Source organism: Leucopleurus acutus, assembly GCF_964270905.1.
Source record: "Leucopleurus acutus genome assembly, chromosome: 14".
In the NCBI taxonomy this organism is placed as follows: domain Eukaryota; kingdom Metazoa; phylum Chordata; class Mammalia; order Artiodactyla; family Delphinidae; genus Leucopleurus; species Leucopleurus acutus.
Window position 1 is genome coordinate 58,195,146 of NC_139156.1, and position 18,020 is coordinate 58,213,165.

Genomic DNA, 18,020 nt, shown 5'->3' on the forward strand with positions numbered 1-18,020 from the left:
GTGGTGGAAACATTATAGGTAGTTAGGGGTCTATAAAGGAATCTGTTGTTGCAAGGCCAGGAAGCCCCAGGCCTCAGGCCCAGGAGCAGTGCCTAATTAGGTCACCATCGTATCTATGACAGCCTCGGGATGTACCCAACTAAATAGCAAAGAAAGAGAATACTTACTGTTTTAAGTATTTTAAAGTGCTTAAATAACACACACACAAGTTATAAATTTAAAAGTTTCTGTACTAGATTCCTAGTTTAACCAATTTCTAAACAGGAAATCAATAGTGTCTCCTTAATGTATTACAGAATTTGGCCCAATTCTGGATAAGGTATTTTTAGGCTACATGGGTTTACAGCTCTAAAGCGGTATGGAATAGGAAAAACAGCTGCAAAATAATCAGTGATGAAGCCTTTCAGAGCAAAGGAATAAAAGATACGTGCGTGACAGTAAAGTAGAACATTATTTGTTGTATGTACTCTTTCCAAAAAAAGATGGCATGGGGCATGCTACCAGTCTAATGGTAAACAGCTCATTTAAGACTAGGCATGAAAAGTTTCAAAGAAGGAAACATGAAAAATTTATGCTAGTGAACATTAAAAGAATATAAATATTTTAAGTAACATTAAGTTCAAACCATTATACAAATCTTAAATAAGTTTCCCATAATTCAACTTATCTTCCAAGGAAAGGAAGACAAGGGTCAGCTCCATTCGCCTTTTCTTCCTTGTCTCGTTTGATGTTATGAGAAATAAAGGTCAGGAGGGACTCTTCTGGGCTATCACTCAGGAGTCTAAAGCTTTCTAGAGATCTTAACCTAGCTTAACTACACTTGGCTAGAAGGAGTTCAGACATATGAAAAGAACTTTTGAATCCGATTTTAGATCAATCTAAGTTATCAAGCCAAAACTCTTCCAATTGTCTTGATCTTATTTTTGACTACTCACTCCAAAAATGATTTAGTTTTTATAAACTGTGCCAGTTCTTATTGAACCTTAATGAGACAAAAATTTAACCCTTCCTGGTACAATAAACATCCAACTATTGTGTTAGAAACAGATGTTTTAACTAAAGGATATAATCCAAAGACATCATCCTTAGCTATTAGCGTACTATTAATATTCACAATGTGTTTTAAAGAACAACAATTTGTTAACATTTAAGCCTGAAGGGGTATGAATATACTATGTACTGTCTTGATGCAGCCTGTTTATGCAATGTTCTGACAGACACAATTAATCTTGTGAAAATGACTGGGATATAGCGTAACAGTAAATTATCTTTAAGCCCAAAATACGTATTTTCCTATAGTAATATACCCTCATAACACAATGACAGTAGCATATGGAAAAAAACATCAGGAATTAATTATTTAAAAGCAGAAATTAAGTTACTATATTCATAAATCTTGGCTATGTGGCAGAGACAGGGTTAAAGGAAATGTTTAACTTGTAAGTAAGTATGAAATAAATGAGTCCGTACCTCCAACAAATGCATCTCCAGCTCCATTGGTATCAACAATTTCTTTCTGGTCTTGATCCAAGACAGCAAAAGCGGTGACTTCATTTTCTGCAATTAGAGCCAAAGAAAGGCAGACTGACTTCTCTTTGTAAACACTCAATATACAACCTCACCCAGGAAAGCTTGAAGCTCCTACATCAGCCAAAGAGAGAGACAGAACATGAAGCCCATATTCTGTACATGAGCACTTGGGAACCAAGGTGAAAAGCCATCTGTAAGCAATGCTTTTTGGTATTTTCAGCATACAGATGTTGTATGTGTTTTGTTAAGAGTTATACTTAGGTAGTTCACATTTTTGAGGAACAACTGTAAATGGTAGCAGTACCTTTTTGGACAGTAAAAATACCTGAACAGAAACTATGAGCTAAAGGAAGTATTAAGTACTAGATCATGGATCTCTAATAAAGCATCAAGCCTGGCTACATTCCTGGCAATAAAATCTTGGATATAGTTAAAGAGCTGTAAATTTAAAAAATACAAATAATGAGTCTTGAGTGTTCTTCTATAGAAAATCACAATGGCACAAAAAAAATATAACTACTATTCTGAATAATACTTGATGCCAATGTCAAGGATTACTGATATTAGTTGGCTTATTACGGATAACTTAATCTGGTTACTTTTTACAACGGAGTCACTATTTCCTCCAAACTAGTCAAATAACAAAAGGGAAAGCTACCACTGAATGCATGGGCAGAACAAAATGGACAGTGCAATGAGCTCTTCTCTTACAGCAGTCTGGACTTGGTTCTTGGTTCTTTTGACTACAGAGTAACCTAATACACTACTTTAAACTTGGCACATGACAGTGGAATGGCATTACAGTAGTCTCCGTTATCCAGTTTTGCTTTTTGCGGTTTCAGTTACCCGCGGTCAGCTAAAGTCTGAAAATATTATGTGGAAAACTCCAGAAATAAACAATTCATAAGTTTTAAGTTCCACACCATTCTGAATACCGTCCCAATCCATCCTGCCCTGGATATGAATCATCCCTACGTATGCCGCCTGTAAGTCACTCAAGTAGCCACCTCGGTTATCAGATTGACTGTCACTGTACTGCAGTGCTTGTGTTCAAGTAACCTTTATTTTACTTACTAATGGTCCCAAAGCACAAAAGTAGTGATGCTGGAGATTTGGATATGCCAAAGAGAGGCCATAAAGTGCTTCCTTTAAGTGAAAAGGTGAAAGTTCCTGACTTAATGAGGAAAGAAAAAAATATTATATGGTGAGGTTGCTAAGATAGATCTACAGTAAGAACGAAGCTTCTATCTGTGAAATTGTGAAGAAGGAAAAAGAAATTTGTGTTAGATTTGATGTTGCACCTTAAACTGCAAAAGTTATGGCCAGAGTACGTGACAAGTGCTTAACTAAGATGGAAAAGGCATTAAGTTTTGGGGTGGAGGACATGAACAGAAGATTTATTCCTATTGACGGCAACGTGCTGCGCCAGAAAACACTGAGCCTATAGGAACACTTCAGCCAGGGATCCCCTGAAACAAGTGATAGCCAAGCCATTTACTGCGAGTAAAGGATGGTTACAGATTCAGTAAAAGATCTGGACTGAAAAATATAAAAATTATTGGAGAGGCTGTGTCTGCTGATGAAGAAGCTACTGCCACATTTCTGGCAGTGCTGAAGGAGTTGATTAAGGAGATAGCATACCATCCAAAGCAAGTCTTCAGTGGTGATGAAACTGTGCTCTTCTGGAAGAAGATGTCCAATAGAAGCTACATTCATAAAAGTGCAAAGGAGGCACCAGGGCATAAAACATGGAAGGACAGATGAACGTTGGTACTATGTGGCAACACTGCAGGGCATATGATAAAGCCAGGCGTAGTGTTCAGGGTGAAGAACCCATGTGCTCTCAAAAACAAAACCAAAAATTATCAGAAAGCATGGGTGACAGTTATCTCATTTATGGGATGCTTCCACCAATGCTTCATCCCAGAAGTGAAAAAATATTTGGAAGAAGAAAGGGTGAAATTTGAAGTTCTATTAGTAACAGATAACGTACCTGGTCATCCTGAATTGTTACAAACGTGAAAATGTTGAGGTTGGAATTTTATCTCCAAATGCAACTTCACTGCTTCACCCCTTTTACAAGGGCATCATTCAGTTTGTCCAGGTCACATACACCCACCCTGTATTTGATCATATTTGATCAGCAACTGATGCAGACTCTAATCTGGACACAATGCAGTGCTAGAAATCATTCATTATTACTGACACAATAACATTCATCAAAGCTGCAGTGGATGAATTAAAACCAGGAATTGTAAAGGCCTGCAGTCATGAATGATTTTAAAGGCTTCCTGGGGATCAGTGGAGAAGTTAGGAAAATCATTCACACAGTAAGAAGGATTTGCCAACATGCTTGATGAAGAAGCAGAACACATCAAAGACCATGGAGAAATGTTAACAAATGAGAAAGTGGAAGAACTTGTTGAGTCATTTACAGAGGAAGAGAAAGATGATGAAGAAGAAAGTGGAGTAGAACCAGCAACTCGGACATTACCAAAATTTGCTGAAGTGTTTCAAATTGCACAGACTTTAAAGGACAAAATTAGGGAATAAGATCCTTGGATGGAATGCAGCATTAAAGTCACCCTTATAATCACTGAAGGATTCAACCTCTGTAGCAAAACACTGATGAGTTAAAAAGAGACAACTTCCAATTACAATGTTCTTCCAAAAGGTTTCAGTGAAACAAATAAACAAACACAAACGAAAACCCTTCAGCTATTGAGGATGCCCAACCATGGACATCATCTGCTGCTGATATCCAACCATCGACATCATCATGGCTTAATGATTCTCCTTCTGACGTTATCATCAGAAGGTCAATGTTAGCCTAATGATACATCACAATATCTGTGTCATTCACCTCACCTCATTTCATCACAGAGGCATTGTATCATATCCTATCATCATCATAAGGGTGAGTACAGTACAATAAGATAATTTGAGAGAGAGACACCACATTCACAAATTTTTTGGCCATGCCGCGTGGTATGCGGGTTCTTATTTCCCCAACCAGGGATGGAAACCTGGTCCCCTGAGGTGGAAGTGTGGAGTCCTAACCACTGGACCACCAGGCAATTCCCATCACATAATTTTTATTACAGTATATTATTGTAATTGTTATATTTTATTATTATTCATTGTTGTTAATCTCTTACTATGCCTTATTTATAAATTAAACTTTATCATAGGTATGTATGTACAGAAGAAAAACAACATAGTATATATAGGGTCTGGTACTATCCACAGTGTCAGGAACCCAATGGGGGTTTTGGAACATATCCCCTGCAGGTAAGGGAGACTACTGTATCTGTGATGAAATTTGGCCTAGAGGACATTTGTAAAAGACTGAATAGTGCTTTTCATTGGTGTCTGGAACTTCTGAAACTACAAATTTGCATCCTTCATGGGGACAAATGTGGCCAAAGCGCTATAAACTTCAATCTCATCTAAGATCAAGAAGGAGAGAAAAGGAAATCTTGGAAATTTTAAGGTCTTAATAAAGAACCTAAGACTCTCAAAAAGCATGTTCTGTTTGCCTTTTGCTACCTGCTACTAATGGATACTTTCAACAAGAGATAAACAAAGTGATGATAATGAAAAAAAGATGCTCCTGGAAAGATTGATATTCAAGAAGAGGACTCATTCACTTAGTGATGTCTTTTGACTGTAGATGCTAAGAAGATTCCATATTAGAAGTACCTGTTTAAACTCTTTAAGTACTACCTTTCCACACTTTGTAACACCAGACCTACATTAAGTTGACAAGATTTTGATTAATTGGAAGTTAAGGCATAAACATCCAGGATTAAATTTTCTAGGGAGTATGCAGTACAGACTGCTACGCAAGCCAAAAAAAAAAAAAAAAAAAAAGATATAAGCAGACTTTATTAGAAATAATTAGGAAAGGAAAGGGCTACAGTCTGGTTTAGGGAAAGGTCTGTACCATAAATATTTATAAAGAAATCTGATTTTATTACTTCCAAGTACAAGTCATACTATAAAGGGAATTAACAACTATAAACTAAGAACAAACAGGCATTAAACAAGTAAAATGAGCTAAGTTAATGACACCATTACCATTTATAATAAGGTTATATTATGTAATAATATAACACATCTATAAAACATTTTAGGTAATATAAGAATTAATTCCTGGATTACAGATTAAAATAATCACATATAAATGATAAGTAAGCTGCAATTAGATATAATTCCTTGAGTTCTTTGTTTAAAAAAGTTATTGACTTTTGATTGGATAAATCTTTATTTATGAATAAAACCTAATTCACAATGGAAGAGTTTATCTGAATTTTGTTCTTAAGAATCATGACTTTTTGTTTAAATTAGCAAAACTTCTAAATGAATTCAGTTTTACTACACTTTTTTCTGGATATATGTGTAGATCCTTGAAATCCTTTACCCTTAGGTATCATATGAAGTTCAATTTCCTGAAACATAAAGTAGAAATATTTTCCACTTTTTGTACTTATTAATTCAAATAAGTATATAAGAATATTAAGAATGTAAAAAGAGCTGTCATAAATTGGTACACAGTCCAGGCTCTATTATCTTTTGCATCTAGAGAGCTATATTATGAGAACTCCTTTCAAAACAATAACGCTGAAAATTTGCAAGATCTTGAATGGTGTTCCAAATCATTGAAAAGGGAGTAAACAAAGTTCAGTAATATTCAAGTTCACTTATATTTTTGGTACATTCTTATTTTGAAATACAATGATCTAAGCTGGTTTACAGAGTTATTAAAAAAACTCCCACAAACTAAGTAAATGGTATTCACCAGCATGACCCATTCCATAGCCTTCTAGTCAATTTATTGTATGAACATACAAAGTACCTAACTAAATCTTAAGACACACTTATAGGCATGGGCATTATTCAGCCAATGAGGGCCCAAGACACTCACATCACTGTTACTGGGATCTTGTTTTCTTAGGTGTGAAATGGGACTAGAGTAGCTGTGGGAACAAGTAGCAAAAATTGCTTTTTGCCTTAGTTATAGAAAAATGACACTTAGTTCTGATCAAGTACTTCTACTCAAGAGCTTAAGATAAGTAAGTGCCATTGTCTCTTCCCAAATTCTTTATAAAGTGAGAAGGAAAAGGATTGGGAATAATTATTATTCCTATTTTCCAGACTTCTACAACAGCACAAAATCATGAGTTTCCCCAAGCAGACAGGAAACAAACACTAACAATTCAGCTGATAACAGATTTGCTTAGTGTCATTTATTGGATAAGACCCTCATGGCATCTTCACTCAGAACAATGAAATTTAATGTACTTAAAGTACAAAATAATAAAAATCAAACAGTCTCTGGACAGTTTATACAAACAGGTAATTCACTCTTCACTCTACTGTGACATAAGCCTTACTACCCAGTCTCTTAAGAGGCCAGTCTGGCTAGAATCAACTATAATGTTAAGTCGTTTATAGTAGAGATGGTTAGTTCATACAAATGCCACAATATCTAACTGAAAAATAATAATAAAAAATCCACTCATTCAATGCCAAACAATTAGGCTAAATGTTCCAGTAGCTTTACTGCTACCAAATTAACTATATATTTTAGTACTGTATATACACACAGAGTCAAGGTAATTAATATCCTTAGGAAATTCTGTTCAAGGTATATTAAAGTGCCATGTGTTGTCACTGTCTTACTGACGTCACCTCTAAATTGTAGTGAAGATATAACTGAAGAAGATACAAAGCAGGATGAGAAGCAGATAGCCAAGTGTTTTTCAGCCTCAAGGTAGACTGTAGTCACCACCTCTACCACTGCCTCTGATGAGCATTACCAGCCATGGAAAAAAACAGAAAACTGATGGCAAAAACTTCACCAGAAAGTGACAAGTAGGACCGTTTAAAAACCAGAACTCCTGGGCTTCCCTGGTGGCGCAGTGGTTGAGAGTCTGCCTGCCGATGCAGGGGACACCGGGTTCGTGCCCCGGTCTGGGAAGATCCCACATGCCGCAGAGCGGCTGGGCCCGTGAGCCATGGCCACTGAGCCTGCGCGTCCAGTCTGTGCTCCGCAATGGGAGAGGCCACAACAGTGAGAAGTCCGCGTAACACAAAAAAAAAAAACCCCAGAACTCCTAAGATTCTGAAAAGTGGCTCCTGCACCTTGATTTCTTATAATGAGGTATTTCCAGGGTATTAATGTTTTTGTTTGCTTTTTTTTTTTAAATTTATTTATTTTTGGCTGCGTTGGGTCTTTGTTGCTGTGTGTGGGCTTTCTCTAGTTGTGGCGAGCGGGGGCTACTCTTCATTGTGGTGCACAAGCTTCTCATTGAAGTGGCTTCTCTTGTTGCAGAGCACGGGGTCCAGGCGCGCGGGCTCAGGAGTTGTGGCTCGCAGGCTCTAGAGCGCAGGCTCAGTCGTCGTGGTGCACGGGCTTAGTTGCTCCGCAGCATGAGGGATCTTCCTGGAACAGGGCTTGAACCCATATCCCCAGCATTGGCAGGCGGATTCTTAACCACTGAGCTACCAGGGAAGCCCTGCTTGTTTTTTATTAACCTTTCTTTGGGGGGATAATTTTAAACAAGCAGAAAAGTTTAAAGAAAAATACAGAGAATTCCCATATAACGTTTATCCAGATTTACCAGTTTTTCATTTTGCCATAATTTATCAGTCCTCCTGTATATACACACATATTTATTCTTTCAAGCCATTTGAGCTTAAGTTGCATATATCATGTCCTTTACTCCTTAATAATTTATTTAATTTGGTGTATTTCCTAAGAACAAACATATTCGTTTAGGTAACCATCGTATAGTTGACAAATTTAAAAACTTAATATTGTTATTTCATCTAATCTATACTCCATATTCCAATTTTGTTAATTGTCCTAATGTCTTTTATAGCAATTTTTTTCATCCAGTACAGGATGCAGTCCAGAACCACATACTGCTTTTAGTTGTGCTTGTTTTTTAAAAAAATTTAACCTTTTAACTTTTACTACAGGTAATGCATAACTATAGTCCCCAAATATAAATATGTGAAAATATATGGTACAACCACCCTTCTCCTCTTATCTCTCCCATTCATTCAGTTTCTAGTCCCACTATTTTTCAATCTGGTTATTACTGCTATTGCTTCCCTGTATATCCTTTCACAATTTCTCTATGCACATATAAGCAAAACATTCTTACTTTTCTCCTTTTTATTTTAAACAACAAAAAAAAGTATCATACTATATGCATGCTGTTCTGGACCATGTTTTTTCATTTGGAGATCTTTTTATATTGGTAAACAGAGAATGTCATTGTTTTTCATGACTGTGTAATAGTCCACTGTATGATAATTTACTTAAGTAGTCCTTTATTGATGAACTTTTAGGTTGTTTTCAATCTTCTGTTATCACAAACAATGTTTCAAAGCACTAATGCTTTTATTTTAAGTAGACTCTAAATTTAATTATTTTACTTAATAGCCAAGTTAAGAATATCATTCCTACTTTATACTGGGAACTGACACAAGGAAATTAAGTTGTTATGCAAACAGCATGAAATATGCCTGTGTCACAGAATAGGGAAAAAAAAGAGAATCCAGGAAATGCTTTTTCTTTTCATTGGATACACATATCAGGATATGAGCAAAGACACCCTGCTCAGACTGCCCTAATAAACAGGATAATGAAACAGATGACAAATTCTGCTAATAATAGAGATTTATAGAACAATCCTAATTAACAAGGACTTTTGGGGGAAATGAAGAGCTCTGGGTTAATTTAATTTTCTGGTTAACTAAAGAAAAAGCAGAAAGTCTTTTTAGTTGGAAATCTTTCTAAATGTACTAATATAATAACATACCATGACATCCTTGCTTTAATTAGTTTATTGAACTCAATGAAAATTTTCTTTGATAATAGAGAATCCTACAGCACATATTAATGTCATTATTCTGAACATCAGTTCTTATTGTAGTTCCAAAAGTATAAGTGCTTTCATGAAAGGCAGAATAAACGGAATGATGGCAAGTAAACCGGATTAGAACTCAAAAGACCCACAGTTTGAGTCTGGTTTTTGTTCAGCTACTTTATTCAACAAATACTTATTAAGAGCTTATCATGTGTCAGGACCTCTGTCAGGGAAGGAGAATACAGATGTGAATAGGACAAACAAAAACCCTGCTCTCACAGGATCTACATTCTAGTGAGGATGGATAATATATAACTAACACAAAAATGAAGAAGATAATTTGAGATAACAATAAATGCCATGAAGGAAACAGATGATAAAGTATGACTGGGCAGGAGGGTTAATTTAGATGGGTGTTACTTCCTCACTGAGGAGGTGATGTTTGAATTGAGACTTCAATAGCAAGAAGGAGCCAGCCATATGAAGATCCAGGGGTGGAATATTCAAGTGCAGAGGACCTGGGCTAGCAACAAGCTTTGTGAGCTAGGCCTGTTCAAGGTTAAGAAGGCCACTGTAACTAGAGTACAGTGAGTATGTGGAGATCAAATTTGTGTGTGTGTGTGTGTGTGTGTGTGTGTGGGTGGGGTGTCGGGGGGAAGAGCTGGTAGAATTTCATTCTATTTAATAAAAAGGGAAACCACTGGAAGGTTTTAAAGAGAGGAGTGACACGATCCCATTTTCAAAAGAGATTGTTCTGGCAGCCTTACAGAGAATGGACTGAATGGTGGGAGTTGGGAACGGAGTCTAAGATGCTACTTACCAAGAGACCTTATGCAAGTCACACTGTAACTTAAACTGTTTTGCTGCTCAGAAAATGATGATAATTCTTGCTTTAGCTATTTTCAGTGACTATTATATGGATTAAGCATAAATATTAATAAAAGCACCCTGTCAAATATAAAGCCCTATACAATTCTATAAGGTGTTTTTAGGAGCTTATTATATTTTTAAAAATTTAATTTAATTTAATTTAATTTATTTTTGGCTGCACTGGGTCTTTGCTGCTGCATGCAGGCTTTCTCTAGTTGCGGTGAGCGGGGGCTACTCTTTGTTGCAGGTGCGGGCTTCTCATTGTGATGGCTTCTCTTGTTTCAGAGCACAGCCTCTATGCATGCGGGCTTCAGTAGTTGCAGCACACGGGCTCAGCAGTTGTGGCTCGCGGGCTCTAGAGTGCAGGCTCAGTAGTTGTGGCACACAGGCTTAGTTGCTCCGTGGCATGTGGGATCTTCCCGGACCAGGGCTCAAACCTGTGTCCCCTGCACTGGCAGGCGGATTCTTAACCATTGCGCCACCAGGGAAGCCCAGGAGCTTATTATCTTCAATCAGGCAATAAGTACTTGTTGAACACTCACTATGAGCTCTTAATTTTCTGCTAGATCCTTTGGAAGCAGATAAAGGAGAATTATTAAGATATGGTCTGTCTTCCCAAGGAACTTAAGAATCTAGTTGGAAAGAGAAATCTAGCATATGTGGAAGAATTTGTGAAATATTAACAATGTAATATTTATAGCTGCAACAGGAGCTCAAAGGAGGAAAGGAACAATGTGAGTTTAATTAACTGGTGATGGTTTCATGGAGAAGATTGAACTTAAAGCTGGGTTTTGATGTGGATAGTGAAAAGGAGAGGAAAAGAAAGATATATATCCCAGGAGGCATAGAGAAAGAAGGATGTTTAAATGTCAGGTAAGGCCAGAAATAACGCAAGATGGGTGGGGTCCAGCTATCTCTAGGGAGGCCTTGAAAGCCCGACAAATGTTTGGACTTGATACATGAAGCAAATGGGATGCAACTGCAGTTTCTGAGCAAAAAGCGATATTCAAATACTTACTATGAGCCAGGTACTGTACCAAGTGCTCTATATACTTTATCTCATGTATTCTCACTGCAATCACATGAGTTAGGTGTTATTGACCTGATTATATAAATGAAGACATTGAAGCTCACGGAGGCTGTCAACTACCCAGGGTCCCAAAGCAAAGTAGGACTTTGGGACAAAAAGAATGAGAGAGAAGTAAAATATAATTCCAAAGCTGCCATTTGAGCAATGTTGCCACCATTTTTTCCAGAAAAAAGGTGATAATGGAAAAAAACAGATTTTGATTGAACAGTATGTAACAGTTTACTGACATTTAAATTCCCCTTTTAAGCCCTGTACTGATAACTAAATTTGACTAAATTAAGTAAATTAATACTCCATAAAGAACAGAGGCAGTATAACATTGTGATTAAGAATATGAACAAGACTCTTGGGTTCATAGTCCCGATTACTAGTAAATTCCGATTTACTAGCTCATAACCAAGTTAAACTCTCTATGCCTCAATTTGTCATGTGTAAGATGGGGGCAAAAATTGTAATTATCTCATAGAGTTTTTGCAAACATTAAGTCAGTTAATACATGTAAGGCACTTAGGACAAAGGTTGGCACGTAGTAAGCATTTAATGAATAAATGGACAAGAATATTATTAATCTTAAAATAAGATTTCTGGGTATAGGCGACCAGGTCTTACTTAAAACTGCTCCTTCTGAAGGCATTTTTTTTTTTTTAAATAAATTTATTTATTTATTTATTTTTGGTTGCGTTGGGTCTTTGTTGCTGTGCGTGGGCTTTCTCTAGTTGCGGTGAGCGGGGGCTACTCTTTGTTTCAGTGTGTGGGCTTCTCAATGTGGTGGCTTCTCTTGTTGTGGAGCATAGGCTCTAGGTGTGCAGACTTCAGTATTTGTGGCCATGCAGGCTCAGTAGTTGTGGCTCGCAGGCTCTAGAGCACAGGCTCAGTAGTTGTGGCACACGGGCTTAGGTGCTCCGCGGCATGTGGGATCTTCCTGGACCAGGGCTCGAACCCATGTCTCCCGCATTGGCTGGTGGATTCTTAACCACTATGCCACCAGGGAAGCCCGTTTTTTAAAAAATTAATTAATTTTATTTATTTATTTTTGGCTACGTTGAGTCTTCATTGTTGCGTGCTGGCTTTCTCTAGTTGCAGCGAGCGGGAGCTACTCGTTGCAGTACGCGGGCTTCTCATTGAGGTGGCTTCTCTTGTGGAGCACGGGCTCTAGGTGCGCAAGCTTCAGTAGTTGCAGCATGCGGGCTCAGTAGTTGTGGCTCGCAGGCTCTAGAGCGCAGGCTCAGTAGTTGTGGCACACAGGCTTAGTTACTCCGCGGCAAAGCAGGATCTTCCTGGACCAGGGCTCGAATCCGTGTCCCCTGAACTGGCAGGCAGATTCTTATCCACTGCACCGCCAGGGAAGTCCCAACAATAAAGATTTTAAAAATGGATATGCATGTACAAAGTTGTTCTCTGTTATTAAAGATTAAGCTATTGATGCCACTACTTCTAATCATGGGCTCTCTATTGGTAAGATTTCTGTTTGAATTGTTGATGGTGGCAATGGCAAATGTTATTTAGTTTACAAATGAAAAGCTGCATCAGATATAAGAGGACCAATGGCTCCTTTTTTCTCATTATGGATTAGAAGTCTTAGAGCAAGAAAGCATTGCTGAAATATCACTGGTGTTTAGTGCAATCTGGTTTGCAGGGATGATAATGCCTCAAGGTAATGTCATAGGTATATGAAGAAAGAAAAAAAAATTTTAAACAGTCTATACTATACAATAAGATTAAAGTTCCCCAAAGTATGGAGTCATTTCAGAGGGACCCCTGACAAACACTGATAAAAGTTATGAGTACTATTTATTGTCTAGTAAACTAAACTGGATTAACAGATCAGTTGACTACTTGGAGTACAGTGATAAACACTAGTAAACAACCATTTTATCCAATTTAAACAGGACGCTTTTCTTTACTGAGTCATTTGCCAATCTCCCTTGCACTTAAAAGTAGATTAAAAGGTATAAATGTATGGTTAATTACCTGTTTAAAAAAACCTCTCAATTACTATATATATATATATATATATATATATATATATATATATATATTTTTTTTTTTTTTTTGTGGTACATGGGCCTCTCACTGTTGTGGCCTCTACCATTGCGGAGCACATGCTCCGGACGCACAGGCTCAGCGGCCATGGCTCACGGGCCCAGCCGCTCCGTGGCATGTGGGATCTTCCCGGACCGGGGCATGAACCTGTGTCCCCTGCATCGGCAGGCGGACTCTCAACCACTGCGCCACCAGGGAAGCCCCATCAATTACAATATTTTACATTGCTTTTAAAGCTTGGTTGTACTCCTCACTGTTCTTTATGAACAGAATTTGCAGCATCAGATTTTTGAAAAGTTGCAGGAATAGTTTAAGGATCACACTCATACCCATCAGTAGATTAAGAAGAATGGCACAACCCTATTAAAAAATGATGAAGATCCTGTTTCCAAATGGGCTGGTGTTTGTCATCCAATACTGTGCCAATTACTGTTAATTCCTCTCAGAACTAATCCTACTAATAATCCCTAGTTGGTGCTTCCATTCCCCTCTCCAAAGTATCATTCTAAATGTCTACTACTCTTCTGAATCCACCAAATTACTGTTACCATGAGGGGATAGAACAGAAGCCATTAGGTGTCAAATCTTTATACTTTACTAGTTATGTTGAACTAGCAAATAGTTCTTCAAACGATATAAAAATCAGTATCTTTGTTTCTGAGACTGGAAGAAGATGAGAGATAATTCAATTTAAGAACACCACAGGGCTTCCCTGGTGGCGCAGTTGTTGAGAGTCCGCCTGCTGATGCAGGGGACACGGGTTCGTGCCCCGGTCCGGGAGGATCCCACGTGCCGCAGAGCGGCTGGGCCCGTGAGCCATGGCCGCTGACCCTGCGTGTCTGGAGCAATTGGAGAGGCCACAACAGTGAGAGGTCCGTGTACTGCAAAAAAAAAAAAAAAAAAAAAAAAAGAACACCACAAGTACAGCTTCAGAGGATACTATTTATACTCTAGTCCATGTAAATGGTACCTGCTAGACTTGGCCTGTTCATAGTCCACAATACTATTTATACTTCCTCAGATGACCCAGAGACAAGATACAAACTGGTCAGGCATAGATGTCACTGCAGCAAGGCTGGTGTCATTAATTGTATAGCGTGTGAACTCCTGACATTGTTTACATCTGGACAGAAGAAACTTGGGCCTTGCTATTAAAAAAAAAATCTTCTGTTTTAATGTACTGACAAATTGCACTCGTATCCCCAAAGAAATAAAAGAAGCAACGACGGCCTCACAGGCCAGATATCAATTTGCTCATCTATTTTAATATCTTATTTTAGATCATGTAAGTAAATGTTCTATGTGAGCAACATAAGCGTCCGCAATTACCTTCTATTTTACTATAGTGGCTGCTGATAAGGAAAGGGAAAAACCCTCACGTTCTGGTTAGCACATTCTGAAAGCTTAGAATTTGAGTGTCTGCGGGTAAGGTTCACAATTTCTGATAGTAATGGCAATACCCTAAATACTTTAAGAGTGAAGGGAACATATACTGGATCATACAGGTGCCTTCTACTCCTTACATCCAGGTCCCTTGGTTTTAAAGGTTGGAGATAGAAACATCTTTTACACCTTTAGGGAAAGTCATGGGCACAAGCTTTCACATTCTTTACAGCATAAATGCAGCTAAGAAATAACATTTTATCTAGCATATTCCAAGACTAGGAAGTCACTGGAGACATCATATAAAGCTTCTTTCTTGATTATATGTTTACACGTTTAGTGGGAAGAAATGGAGATAATTATTGAAACCTAGCAGAAAGCCCATTATATTAGGTATGCAGTAAATACTTGGTGATTGACAGTAGAATTTAAAAGACTTCTAAGCTAGCAAACAGGTATATTTTCTGACAAACTAATTTTTATATACTATTTTAACAAAACAGAGAAAACTTCTGTATTCCTCAAATATTTTCTTAGTGGGTACCACAGGGATTATAATTAACATTTTCAATATATAACAATCTAATTTGAATTGAAACCAAATTGGCTTCAACAACATACAAAACCTCTGCTTCTATATTGCTCCTTTCCCCTTTATGTTGTTATAAATTATATCTTTATGCAGGTATGTCCATTAACATATATTTATAATTATTGTTTAATGTATTTGTCTTTTAAATCATCTATGAAATAAAAGAGGAGTTAGAAATAAAAAATACAAGAACACTGGCTATTACAATTACCTATGTAGTTACCTTTACTAGCATTATTTCTTTATATGGCTTTGAGTTACTGTCCAGCATCCTTTTCAGCCTGAAGGATTTCTTATAGGGCAGGTCTACCAGTAATGAACTCCTTTAGCTTTTGTTTAATGGGAAATGTCTTAATTTCTCCCTCATTTCTGATGAACTGATTTATCAGACATAAAGCTTCTTTATATTCAAGCCATTTTTTCAGATGGTGAATTACAAATCTAATTACCAAAAAAGCTAACTCACCAAGTAGATTCTCCAGGATTCACCATGCATTTTAATTTACTGAAGGTCCAAGAAGATAAAATTGTAGTGTGGGTGGGCAAAGATCAATGCTGAGCTCAAGCTAGGAAAGCTTTTCAGAAACTGGTTGCTGATTGTACTTTGATAATTAAATATACAAACCTATGATCCTTTTAGGCTCACCTAATTAGTATCAAATGAGTTTACTTAATTATAGTTGTAAATTAAATGCACAGGGTTTGCCTCATCTCAAATAATTACATGTGCATTGTAATGTGAATTATGGAACATTAATTTGCAGTTTATCGATTACTCCCTAAACAGAGACTGGGACTCATTAGGACAAAGTTATTATCATAGCAGTTTTGATAAACAGCTCCTAGAAAAGGCTCCTGAATAATGTTTGCCTATAAGTTCTTTAAAGGAAAGGTGTGCATGTGTCATAATTGGTACTGCCCATTTATGCAAAGCCCCCAGCCTAGAAAAATGTTTTTCCTGAGGTATTTAAGTGAGAGACACATATATATATATATATGCATGTATGTATGTATGTATACAAAATATCCACTCTTATTCTGCAGAGCTAGAACTTTTTCAAGTTTACAGTAGAGGCTGTAATTACTTTTTAAAAAGTCTTTAGGCATAATGTTAAGTAATTACAGGTCAAACAATTACCTCCAACAAACCAGTTCTTGGTATCCCTCAGATGGAAGCAATGATAGATCAACTATCATGTTAAGAAAGCTTCTGCTATGTTCACTACACTCAGAACCAGCAAAAAAGGGGACAGAAACACTATATCTTCCTCTAATCTGTGGGTACCTTACTATAGTAGATTTTTTTTCTTCCTTATGTGATCTTAAAAAAAAAAAATCTGAGAAGGGAAGAAAAATTTGCTGCTAGAAAATGAATGGAGAATTATTAAAGGTATAAATACAGACTAATCAGGGGGAGAAAATATTCTAAATATTGAAATGTTTCAAACACAATTTCATGAACAGGCCTCAGGTTTTCCTTAAATACAAAATAAACTTAAGTAAAAGTATGAGATTTTCATGTTTAAAAGACACAAACTTTTCAGACCAGCCCCTTGCCTCATCTACTTTAAATGCATCCCTTATTTTTTACATTTTCCTACTCCTGTTTTATTATGAGACAACTCCCAATGACCATACCAATAACTGTTACTGAACTTATATTATTTCCTCTCATTTTTCTTGGCTATTTTGCACTGTGTGTCAAAAGAAACTCTGCTTCCACAGAGCCTGAAGAATGCACTTGGCCGCTTGCTGCAAACACTAACATTTTGCTGGTTAGGAGTAGTGATGTTATCTGGCTTCAAAGAGCAATAAAGGCAAAGACTGAACAGATACGTCAAGCCTTTCCTCTGCATTTACAATTTCTAACTTTGGCCACCATAGTTTTTTTCCAGTATACTTGTCGTTTTCTGCCATTTTCTCCCTTTAAGCATAGAAACTGAGGGGAAGACCCCAGCATAACAATTCTGTTTTAATTCAGCCCAATTTTGGCCTAAAGCAAACATCTAATTACTCGTGATTAATTCTAAAGCACATAACCTACTTTCATGTTCAATGGATCTATGTTTGAATCTAACTAGTGGCTTCCCCTCATTTTTCACTGCCTTTCAGTCTTTTCTCTGTGTTAACTTAATCCCCAAAGTGACTGAGGAATCATAAACTGCCATTCTCTTACTTCACAAAATATCTGTATCATGCAACTCACATTTCAAAGGACTTATATTATTAGTCTTGAATCGTGTGTTCAAATTCAGATTAAATTCAGACCTCTCTGTAATAAATGACAAGATGCATGAGGGTTGCCTATGTAATCTAGGCAACCATAATTATACAATTATTGATGAAGTTCCTGTTGATAAACAATGCAAACATTAGGAAATACTATTTTGCAATTAAATGGTGAAGAAAGCTGTTTATTGCCTTCCATTCTATCCTCTGTTAATAAGATTGAAGTTGCAGATGTTCTTATATGCTGCATTGATGTTAAATGGTGCATGATGCTCTAGGTGGTTCCCATAACCTTGCTTTGTCTACTATGAACTGACTCAATTGATATGATAATAGAGAAAAGAGCTGGGCTGAACTGGCACCATTTGCATAGCCTTGAAATTTGTGATTATTGGACAGC

General features: G+C 37.1%; 1 protein-coding gene across 4 annotated transcripts in view; it reads right to left on the minus strand.

Moving 5' to 3' along the window:
• The window catches only part of ADK (adenosine kinase), a 487,490-nt gene that overhangs the window by 30,951 nt on the left and 438,519 nt on the right, over nt 1-18,020 (minus strand). For all 4 annotated transcript variants that reach the window (XM_082854024.1, XM_082854021.1, XM_082854023.1 and 1 more), the window contains one exon: nt 1,471-1,557. In XM_082854024.1, the coding sequence (XP_082710150.1) occupies nt 1,471-1,557 (87 nt within the window). The remainder of the gene's footprint in view (nt 1-1,470; nt 1,558-18,020) is intronic.